Source organism: Aotus nancymaae, unplaced genomic scaffold, assembly GCF_030222135.1.
Source record: "Aotus nancymaae isolate 86718 unplaced genomic scaffold, 86718_ANA_hifiasm-v0.15.2.pri h1tg000010l, whole genome shotgun sequence".
NCBI classification, from domain to species: Eukaryota; Metazoa; Chordata; class Mammalia; order Primates; family Aotidae; genus Aotus; species Aotus nancymaae.
In genome coordinates this window covers 19,920,998-19,933,483 of record NW_026988421.1, presented here as the reverse complement: position 1 = coordinate 19,933,483, position 12,486 = coordinate 19,920,998, and the positions used below count along the sequence as shown (strand labels likewise).

Genomic DNA, 12,486 nt, shown 5'->3' with positions numbered 1-12,486 from the left:
CTAAGTTTAATAAGAAATAAGAATTAAGAAAGGTAACCCAGTGGTTTGGTAGTTGGATTTGCAGCTAGAATGAAGGTCTAAAAAATTAAATCTGTTGTCACTGAAAAACTCTTGTACCTAAACTGAGTTTTGCTGTGGGACCAGAAAGATCATAGTCACCCTGTAAGCAGCATTTCTTACTACTAGGGTGTTTCTGGGGAAAACAAGTTTTGAACTTTCTACCCAAGAATTTATGCTATCGTAAGACAAAACTTTTTGTGTCAGAAGTTTAATGTTAAAATAAGATTGGGCAGAATATATATACGCAGTGCAAAAACTATAGCAAAGTATGGTATTTAACATAAATATTCAAATGCCTGTTTAAACCTTCAGCTTTTCTGTTGCTTAAGGTTTCTCTTTCTCCACTTTCAGACTTTATTTAACATTACAGTAAATTCCATTATATCCTTCATTGAAATTTCATATTGAGCTGGGCATAGTAGCTCATACCTGTAATCCCAGCACTTTGGAATCTCAAAGGGGTTGGACTGTTTGAGCCTAGGGGTTTGAGACCAGCCTTGGCAACACATTGAGATCCAGTCTCTACAAAAACAAACTAGCCAGGCATGGTAGCACATGTCTGTTGTACTAGCAAATTGGTAGGCCAGGGCATTAGCCCAGCAGTTCAAGGCTGCAGTGAGCTATGATTATGCCAACTGTATCCAAGCCTAGGTGACCGAGTGAGAACATGTCTCTTAAAAAAAAATTCATTTTGTAATTAGCAATTTTAGGTATAAGAAACAATTTGTTATCCTTTTACTGGAAAGAAAAAAGTGAGGATCCCTCCTTTATAATCTACTGATGAGAAAAGCATATAGTAAGAGTAAATAGTAAATGAGACAATACGGAACACAACAGCTGCAAATGTTTAGCTATTAAGCCTGCTATGTGACAGTGCCTATCACTTGGTTAGTCTCTATAATAATGATCTCAATATTTGTGATGGTACTACCTTGTTTGGGAAGAACTTCCCGGAACACTGGCTTCACTTCTGCCATGTCGAAGTTGTTGGTTACAGTGTTTTCCCCTTGAATGAGAAATCAGTGTTATTCAAAAATAAACTCCCAAAGCAGATTGCCTAAGACATTTCCATTGTAGTTTAAGAAGTAAAAGCCAAATTGCTATAGAAAGTGAACTACCCTAACCTTGCATAATATTGCCATTAATTTCCTGTGACCTTGGGATAGTTTGTATAAGCATTTAGATCTTGTCAACTTTCATTAATCAGTTGTGTTAACTACAAGGTCGGGTGTTCTAATCTTTTTTTCTCTCATAGTGAAAACTTTTGATAGAGCTTTGGTTTTTAAGGCAGATGATTGATATCATCTGAGGAAAAGGTATGTGTGTGTAGCCAGCGTGGTTCATTGATAGCCTTTCTCCTGAATGGTGGGTGACAAAAAACATGACCACCAGTTGAGAGGCGGGGTGAGGCAGGTAGTTAGGAAAAGGAGGAAGTGGCAGGCAAACATTTCCTAAGATTCCTACTTCTTTCAACAAACAGCTAACAGCTGCATTCTACTTTGTGTCTAACAAAAAGCATCCTATGGATCAGTTACTGGCTACACAGCTGCAATTTGTAATGAAGTAATGCAATAGGTGAAATTGGCTACCGAAGAATGGAAATATGGTATGCTTTCAGCTTGCTATTTTCCTCTAATACTGAGATTCTATATGCTAAAGGACCAGCAAATACTTAACCAGGAGTATTTGTTATGAACATCCCAGCAAACACTGTTTTCGCCAGTGACATTTGCTCCAAGCATTACAGCCAAGATTCTGCTATGCTGTATGCTCAAGGTGTTCTAGACTAAACTGTAGAATGATCCCTTTCCAAACACAGATGCTTTTCTAGGCGGTCCCACCCACTCAGTGATTCACCTTGCTGATGCAACCTTAGCATGCATCTTTCACAACATCACCCCCACAGATTTATTATTTATAAAGTGGTGATGCTGGCTTGGTGCCTACCTTTAACAACCACTGCAAATTAATTACAATCAAGTGAAGCTTCTTCTGGTCTTTGTTATTCCCACTCCACTACTTTGACATTCCTAATAAAAGCTTCCTCCTCTGTATTCAAGTCTCCTCTCTTGCTCAGATTTTTATTCTGGAATGTCCAAGTTCCTGAAAACCTCTATCTGCTTTCCAGAACTTTATCATCAAGTGTCATCCCTATACTGTTCTAGCAAGAAGATGAAATAAGTAATGGACCAGGAATAAAGCAACTCATCACTTAAATAGAATATGTAGTAAATACAATGTGCAATTTCCTTAGACTGCACAGCTTCTCCTACCATATTCTTTCCTTTTTAGGTCTGCCAGTGGTACCTAGTGATCACTGCTTTTCTTTTTTCCAGGTTAGGATGAAGGCTAACAACACTACAGACCTCCTGATTAGCCTTGAGTTGAGCTATCAAAAACACCACCTAGCCTCTCCATTAAAGACATCACAGTGAAAACATTATGATTAAATTTCCTTATTTGAAGCAAATCTGACATGATATGCCACTGAAAGAGAGGACATTATAGATGTTGATAAATGTGAAGGGAATACATAGCAGCTAAGGATTTTTATATGTATCACCAAAATGCTAAAGTGGTATGTGAACAACTCTTAGCATAAGTAACTCCAGCTACTCTGAATTCAGTCACTATTCTTTGTTTTCTCTTAGTCTGATACCTCTTTCACATCCAAAATCTGGCCTGACAAAAACAATGAAACTTGGTGCTCTACCAAACCTCAGTTCTGTTTGACTAAGCTGCCATTGTTACTGGAAAGGGTGTGGAGCCAAAGGGCTGGTAGGAGTGGGTTGCACCTAGTGGGGAGAGATCAGTGTCAGTCACTCGCCTGGGTAGAATCTCTGTTTTAATAGGGTTGGTTCTTGTTTCTAGGCCCCCTTAGGCATTGGCAGGAAAGAAACAGGAAGGGAAGGGCTAAAATAAGCAAGATGGTGGTTGGATGGCCAGCACTGGCTGAGCTATACTTTCTTGATAATCAACTGCCCTGGGAGTCCAGAGTAGGAAGAGTTCAGTCATGTGTTTCTTAATGATGGGATATGTTCTGAGAAATGCATCATTAGGTAGTTCTGTCACAGTGCAAACATCCTAAGAGTGTACTTACACAAACCTAAATGGTATAACCTAATATAAACCTAGGCTATATGGTAGAGTCTACTGGGCCTAGGCTATAAACATGTCCATATTACCTTACTGAATACAGCAGGCAATTGTAACACGATGGTATTTCTGTATCTTAACATAGAAAAAGTAAAGTGTTCTGCCACAACATCATGAGCATTACAATGGCTATGACATCACTAGGCAATAGGAATTTTTCAGCTTTATCATAATCTTAGAGAACCACTGTTGCATATGTAGTCTACTGTTGACTGCATGTTGCTATACAGTGCACAACAGTATTTCCTTCTCCCACATGGTCTGCTAATAGCCAGACGTGGGTGATTTGCTTAGAGTAATGCACTCTAAGGAGTTGTCGCTGCTTTTAAGAGAACTTTCTTGTCAGGTAAGATGTATTTAAACCAGGAACAGATGGACCAAAGGAGAAACATAACGGCTGTGGTTGAAACTCATGTGTATTCTACAACTGCCATGGCCATTTAATTCAATAAATATGCCAGTTTTTTACCATGTGCCTGGCATTGTTCATAATAAACAGGACAAAACCCCAAAGCTTTGTCTTTTTGGAGCCTACAGTCTGGAGTAAGAAGAGAGAAACAACAGTATGCCAGAAGGTAGTAAGAACTATAGAAAACAGCGTAAAGGGGATTAAGGAATGCTGGGGGTGGGGGGTGGCATTTCAATTTTAAGAGGAAAATCATGATGACCTCATTAAGAAGGTGACATTTAAGCAAAGACTGCTTTTGTGTGTGTGAGTGCACATGTAATGTCTTTTCAAACTGCAAAAAGTCAAAAGGTAGTGTCCACAGGTAGGGATGGTATAGGGAAATTAGCAGTTGTTTAAGCTTTTTTAAGAGGGATATTTGGCAGTACTGTATCTACTAAAACTAAATATGCACATTTTCTTTGACTCAGTAATTGGCTCTGAAGAAACAACAGCACAAATGTATAAAAATAAAAGAATATTCATTAAAGCACTGCATTGCATGGCAAAATGTTCAGCAATAGATGAAGCTAAACGTTCACCAACAGGTCAAAGGTTAAATAAATCATGGAACATTCACACAATGAAATACTATGCCAAATTTAAAAATGATGCAGCTTGCCAAGGTGTACTTTAAGAGAAAACATTAAATTACACAAGTAAAATGAAATTATTCTTACATTAATAGAACCAAACTTAAATGCTCAGTATCAATTCATTTTTTTTGAAGCCCTTGTTCTAGATAAATGGAAAATAATCTGCTGCTGCTTTTTCTTACGTAGTTTCTGAAGTTTGTAATTTTTCCCAGAGATAATAGTTTTGATGGATAGTGCATTTCAAAATCATGACAAGGTACGCAAACCTGTTGTAGCTATCTGAGCTAAAATTAATGCAGAAAAACTTGAAGGAGAACCAAATCTTTGTCATGAAATATTTTACTATGCTTTAGGAATGAGAGTTAAAAGACATGTCTAGGAAAGATAATTGTCTCCAAATCAATCATACACATTTGGCAAGTTAAAAACCCCTGTTGTGATTTAGTTGGATAACCAAATTACATAATGGGTGTGAGACCAGACTAGATCACTGAAGTGTCCTTCTGAACTTTAAGAATATATTGTCAGTGGTCCTCAAATTTTCTACTTGCATACTCCCAAAGAGATTTGGGAAAACTAGGTATCACTTCATACATTTCTAAATTGATGTTTAAATTTTTTTATTATAAATTTAAATTATAAAGGATGTAATTTCTGGCATATTTAAAAATAACTTATCTCAGTCTTTGAAAAACATATCCAATATAATCTATACATTAGCTACCATCATCCATTAATAAAAAGCTCATTTTTAAGTTAGAAATTTTATATCATCTTTTTTTCTTCCTGGACCTCTATTTCCAACCCACTTTATTCTAATGTAACATATTTTCATCCCTGATATTTTAATGATCATCCTAGCATACTTCTTTGCTATAAAAATGTTTATAAATTTAAACTTTAAGATATTTTGGATTCAGTTATTACAACTGGTATGAAATTGGTCAAAAGGAATTATACATTGATAAAGTAAGTGCTGAACATAAAAAATAAAGTGATTGGCCATGGATCTGTCAATAAGGACATAGCTTTATTTTCTCAATTAGTTCATGTTTATACATGGCTGAAAATTTACTTACTGCTACAATTCTGTTCTTTTTCTTTTGTTTTTTGAGATGGAGTCTTGTTCTGTTGCCCAGGCTGGAGCGTAGTTACACGACCTCGGCTCACTGCAACTTCCACCTCCTGGGTTCAAGTGATTCTCATGCCTCAGACTCCTGAGTAGCTGGGATTACAGGTGTGTGCCACCATGCCTGGCTAATTTTTGTATTTTCAGTAGAGATGGGGTTTCACCATGTTGGCCAAGTGGTCTCAAACTTCTGACCTCAAGTGATCCGCCCACCTCGGCCTCCCAAAAGCTGGGGTTACAGGCGTGAGTCACTGTGCCTGGTCCTATTTTTCATTTTTATAGATGTAAACACTCAGATAAGAATGGGACATTTTTTTTCAATCTTTGAACTTAAGTTATATGCTAACAATCATGTAGTGCCTATCATCAAAAAATAATTTTAAATGACCAGCAGACTACTCAATTAGGTATTCCTTCACTATTGCTGAAAGCTGAGAACAGTCTCTTGACTTGCAAAAGCACTACTTACTTAATAATTAGTAAAGCCCTTAGTCTTTCTTACTAGAGTTACCAATGTTTCCTTGTCTCTGTGTTTATCTCCTAAGAGATGTTTACTCCCTGGAGGATTCTCTCATAGTAAAATTCTACCTGGGTTAGAGAGATGCCTTCCTTCATACATTCTTAGAAAAATAATTGTGGGCCTGGTGCGGTGGCTTGCATCTGAATTCCAGCACTTTGGGAGGCCAAAGTGGGATGATTGCACGAGCCCAGGAGTTCATCTCTACAAAAAATTAAGAAAGACCTCATCTCTCCAAAAAGTAAAAAAAAATTAGCCGAGCATGTTTGCGTTTGCCTGTTAGTCTCAGCTAATCAGGAGGCTGAGGTGAGGGTCCTGCTTGAGCCCAAGTTTGAGGTTGCAGTGAGATATGATCATGCCACTGCACTTCAGCTTAGGTGACAGAGAGAGTGAGTCTGTCTCAAGAAATAAAGAAAATGGTGAAAGGGGACCCAGGAAATGAGATGAAGCATGATGATTTATCCACAGATCCATTTTCTCAGGGAATGCATTATCAGCAGACACTACATATAAAAGTTTAGGATCTGAAAATTGATTGTTTTTAATCTCGCTTGCTTATATACCCCTCTGACTATCTTCAGGCATTAAGGATATGCAAATACTGGTAAAAAGACTGATGATCAATACAATAACCATGTTGTTCTTTGAGATGTTAATGTACTTTCTGGGAAGATTCCATAGTTATTAAATTTGAGAAGCCCTGGGAAGGAAAAGTTAAACTTTCTTTTTAACAGCAAGACTGCTTAGAAACTTTAATATGGTAAAATATGTGATAAATTTCAAACAGGAAAACTGAGTATATATTGTTACCTAAAGTTATGTGATTCTGGAATTCTTTAAAAGTACAATTATTGGATCAGTATTGCCTAGAACACACTTTGTATTCCTAGGGCAATGTCACTTTCAATATGGCATATGTAGTAAGATGCTATATATTAAGCAAATTTAAGGAAAATACCAGTATTTACAAATAACTAATTTTGAAATCAGTAAAAGCTGTATTTCTTCTGAACGTAACATTTATTAAAATCAAGTGAACAATGATTTTCTTCTCTATTAAGTGAAAAGCTTAGACCATCCTGGACAAAGCTGTCTTTTTATAAAAGAATTATTTAAGTATAAAAAGATAAAATCTTGCAAAAGAGTTGTAGACTTGGCAAAAAAAAGACTTTGTCATTTTTTCTCCTATCACAAAGATATTCTGATGTGGGGGCTTCTAGTGACACAAGTACAATATTTTGTGCCAAAATGTTAACTAATGGTTATTTATGGGCTTTATTTCTACTTTCTATTACATGAACATCCATGACTAAGAAAAGGTTAAGAACAAAATTGAAGTATTCAAATGGCATGTCATCTTACATTGAAATTAATTCAGCGTCAGACTTATTAAGGCATAGTGTCTAGGCTTGAGGATCTTGAAGGATGGGGGAGGAGGGAGAAGAAATTGGCACATAAGCAAAGAACCATAATGCAATGTAAGTTCTATACTTAGAATTATTTGTAAAAATGCCATGGGAACACAAATAGGGAGCAATTGTGTCAGTTACAGATGATGGGGGAGGAACTTTAGGTGCAGGTAACAACAGTTTGTGCAGAGGCATGAAGATGGGCAATGAAGCATATGGTGCATTATGGGGGAGGCCAGGAAGGCTATATATACAAAAAAAAAAAAGTCTCGAGCAACCTGTCTGGAAACAAACCCAAACCAAACTGCAATCAAATTGATTTTGAAGGAAATAAGGAACCACTGAAATATTTTAAGAATGAGAATGACCTGAACAGAACTAAATGTATGCAGGAGGACAATTACAGGGCTATTCAAATAGTTTAGATGCAGGTGAAAAATGGATGCTTCAATTTAGCAACTAGCTGCACTGTGAAATCATAAAGCTAGGGAAAGACAGGAGTTCAATTTTGTAATCTAATGACTAAGATATGCTTCTGAGACTTTCAGAATAAATGTCCAATAGGCAAAGGGAAGTATATGAAGCAGTGATTTAAGTAAAAGCCATGATGAGGTGGTGGTTAACTCAGGCCAGCAAAACAATGATACCCTCAATAGATTTTCCATTAATTAGGCAAGCAACTTCATAGAAACAAAAGCAATCAACAACAGGACACTTCAAACTGTAAATACGAAGATTTATATAATTTTGTCATGAAAAGGTTGGCTTTTATGTCATCTCTTGAACTTAAATGTTGTGGACTTGCAGGAGACCTACAAGTCAAAGTCTTAGTGAAAGACAGAATTCTGTCTTTCACAAAGATCTTCCCTGCACACCTGTTACATATTTGGAAAAAGAGCCTAGCTCCTAGTTCTTTCTTCAAGAAAGTATAAATCTCTAAAGTGGACAGAAATTATGAGTTGATAGGCCAAAATGAATGATATACCTTGTATTCTATTTGGAAATAAACACTGGACAGTAAAGACGAGAGTGATAAACACTAGAATGTTGTTTTAGGTGACAACAAAGGCACTGCTCTTTCAGAGCAGAAAACTAACGAATGTAAGATAAAAAGATTTGGAATCATAAAGTGCCTGACTATATGAACAGATTTTTTTTTTCTTTCAACAAACACACTAAATGTCTATAATGTACCAGCCATGGCTAAATGAGGGAGACAGAGTGCATAAGAACCATTCCTTTCTTTGGTGGAGGTGAGGTAGAGAAAGAGACACACATAAATAGATAATTATAATGGTATACAATGTACTTTAATGAAGCATGCCTCTTGTGCCTTAAGAAATGAAAACCATGAAAAACTTGGCCCAGGATAGGGGACAATGGGTGGTCTCTGAAGAAGAATTATTAAACATGACATTGGAGCTAGTCCCAGAAAGTTGAAAGGGGGTTTGCTAGGCAGAGGAGATGTATAGCAAGGGGCAGATGTTCTAGATAAAGTGAACAATACGTTCAAATGAAGATGCATTAAAAAAAGTGTTCTGTTGGAGGACATGGCTAGAGGGCAGTGTGTGCACAGTGTGCACCAGGTACTGTGGTGGGACTGACCAGGTAGAGACCAGTTCATACTCAGTCTGCAACACTGAATTTAGACTTCATATCCTATAGTCAAGAGGGAGCTAATTGGATGGTTCTAAGCAGTTTTGTGACATGATTCCTGTTTTGGAAACACATATTCTAGACAAAATAAAGGAAAAATGAGAAGAGACACTAGAGAAAAGGAGATTAGTAGGAAGCTATAATTGTTTAGGTAAGATGATGAAAGTATGAACTAAAGCAGGGATAACAGACACTAAGAGGAGAAGATATAAGAGGTGATTTAGGGTACAAGAAGTTGAGATTCAAACATCCTCTACCTTCCCACCCCCAACCGCCTGTGGGTGATAAGGAAATGATCACAGACCACTGAAGTGAGCTAACATTGATTGTGGATATACACATATTAATTCATACTGGAAACACACAGGAGGAGAAGGGTGAGAAGGAAGAGTAAAGACCATAAGTTAGGTTTAGATTCACAGAGTGTGCAAGTCCAAGAGGAAGTTAAAATGGATTGGAGGCCCAGAGTCAACTGTACAGTAGTATAAGCTACAAAGGTGGATATAATCACTCAAGAAAGATATGGCAAGATGGTGGGTGGTGGACTGGGGGTAAAAAGAACAGAGTATAGTGTGGTTGAAAGAAGCAGCTGAAGTCAGATTAGTCACTTAGACAAATTACTTAATTTTCTAAGCCTCAGTCTCAACTGCAAGATAAAGCTTACAACGGCATCAACTTGGGATGGCTGGCGTATTAAAGATATAATTCATATAAAGCCATGAGAACAATCCCTGGCATAAGAGCTCAATGAATGTCAGCAATTCTTACCATAGTGTACCATTATAATGTTGGCATAAAATTAGATTTTCAGAAAAAATAAGTTTATTAACATGTATTAGTTATAGAGGCTTATTACTAAAAAAGCATGATGAAAAACCTATAGCAAGCAAAAAAATTTTAGAATTCTTCACCTCTTCTCTCAACACCCATACTCTTAAGAGTTATATTAAAGGCAGAATAGTTTAAATGTCAAAACATTTACCTTAGCTTCTTTCCTTTAGTTAGCTTTGTGGCTCTTAAATTTTAGTTTGCTTAAGAATAACAATAGCAACATAGTGTTTAGTATGAAGTAATGCATGTATTTCAACTATGTAGACATTTTAAGGAATTTTCTGCAGTAATTTTGAAAATAACATTTATCACCATAAATGGTGATTTTAGAATTGAACTACCAATATTGAGAGATGCATCGGGAGGCGGATGTGTATATGGGTAATTATAAATTGGGTACACATATGTATATGATGAAATTTAACAGATTAAAACAAGGTTTAAGAAAAGTTACGTTGCCCAATATCATATAGTCGGTAAGTGAAGAAACAGATTTTGAACTTGGGTCTGCCTTACTCAAAAGCAAGGTCTGTTTTCAGTTTTCTCTATGCTGCATCTGTAGGATTGACAAGGGAGGTCCCAAGTAGGTTTAGTATGGTGCTTCACTGAAGGAATATCAACAACATTTAAGACGACACTGGAGATAAAAGTAGACTATGGTGTGCAGAAGTCAACAAAGGCTGAAGTAACATACAATCTCAATTTCTACTGAAATGGGAAATTTTGAAGCCACTAACAACCTTTGCAAAGGAGGGTGAAAATAAAATACGAGGCAAACAATAAATCTCAGGAATGAGGTAGATGAAAAAACAAGTGCAGCATATTGACTAAAGCACAACATTTCTTCCTCTTTGGTTTGGGAACTGTGTCACAATTGGACCAATATACGGCTCTAATCAACATGTAGTTTTTCTTTTTTTTTTTTCTTTCTTCTTAATTTGAGGATTTAGCATTCCAGTTGTCATGTTTGATGCCACTCTGAAATAAATCTCTTAGGAAGAAAAATTGCTTTTTGACTAGATTTTGTTTATAGCCTTAAATATTATTTAAACACTAACACGGAAGCTTTCAAATCTCAAGCTTAAAATGCAACACTTTAAAAGCTTACAAATTTTGCATTTTTAAATTCTCTTCACCATAATATATTACGACTCATATGAGAAAATATTGATCTTGGGTTAAACAGCTGAACAGAGCAATTAGCTTTAGAATGTATCTATTTTCATCTAGCCATCTGGAAAATGTAAGCTGTGGTAACACAGGGGACAGACAGAGAAGGAGACTAAATTACTAAAATTCAAACTCCATTTTTGATTACTCATAACGTATACATATGGATCAGAAATATCAACATTAAAACATATTGAGGATGCCAATGCCAAGTCTTTGTTTCTAAAAATGTTCAGGATGGGATTCGGATGTTTTTAAAACTGTCCTCCCCACACTAAGTCTCCTTAATCTAATATTTGCTCTTTGCTGGGAGCCCCAAGGAGCCATTCCATGGGTCTATGTGTTTATCTTCTATAATATGTGCCTACTACTCCTTACCTGTCACTGTAACTTCATTGTAATTCCTTTTTCCCTCTATTAATGTATCTAAACTTATCAGCTTATATTAATTGTACAAGACCCAGTTTTAAAGTTTGAAATAGAATGCTTGAGCATATCCTAGTATTCCAAGTGTTTTTAATAAACTATGACAGTAAAAATCCAATGTGTGACTTAAATAAAACAGAAGCTTACACTAGAGTCTGCCATTTTTTTCTAATCAATCTATTTCACCTTTATATTTTAAAAGAAGTACAAGGTTGCTCTCTGGTGCTAACCAGTTGTACTCCGTTTCACATTTATGCTTTATTTTTTTGAGACGGAATCTCACTCTGTCACCGAGGCTGGAGTGCAATAGTGTGATCTTGGCTCACTGCAATCTCCACCTAGCAGGTTTAAGTGATTCTCCTGCCTCAGCCTCCCGAGTAGCTGGGATTACAGGCAAGCACCACCACGCCTGGTTACTTTTTGTATTTTTAGTAGAGATGGGGTTTCACCATGTTGGTCAGGCTGGTCTCGAACTCCTGACCTTGTGATCCGCCCGCCTCAGCCTCCCAAAGAGCTGGGATTATAGGCGTGAATCACCACACCTGGCCCACATTTATACTTTATATGTGGTACATGGTTCTACTCTGGCCACACCACTAACTAGCTCTGTGACCTTGAATACCTTTCTTAGCCAATCAGAGGCTTGGTTTTCTCATATAAAATACATTAATTATCTGTACTGGGTTGTAAGGTTTAAGTGATAGGTAGATGTAAAACTCCTTAGAAATACAGTATGACATTTATTATTCCAGGACTAATTTTCATATTGCTATAATAAAGACTTGTTCTAGATTACGATAAGGTATCTTCTGTCTCTAAAAATCTTTGAATCTTCATAAATATCATGGTACCTATAACACAGCATGATCTATTTAAAGGTGCTTTTCTTTAAAAACCTGTTTCACTTACTTTTGAAGCAGCATGTGCTGCCAAATTGTGTTCTTAAATGTTTTAAAAATATGATAATAGAGCAAACCTATTTCATAATAGAACTCCAAGTTGAGAAAATGTGAACAAACTTTTAAAAGGGCAGCAAAGGGTAAAACCTTTAAAATTGTAACCAAGGGAACAGAAGCTCATTGTATAGAAGA

At 36.5% G+C, this 12,486-nt stretch overlaps 1 protein-coding gene across 4 annotated transcripts in view; it reads right to left on the bottom strand.

The window, feature by feature from the left end:
- The window catches only part of BBIP1 (BBSome interacting protein 1), a 30,396-nt gene that overhangs the window by 12,345 nt on the left and 5,565 nt on the right, over nt 1-12,486 (bottom strand). For all 4 annotated transcript variants that reach the window (XM_012450207.3, XM_012450208.3, XM_064373881.1 and 1 more), the window contains one exon: nt 992-1,066. In XM_012450207.3, the coding sequence (XP_012305630.1) occupies nt 992-1,066 (75 nt within the window). The remainder of the gene's footprint in view (nt 1-991; nt 1,067-12,486) is intronic.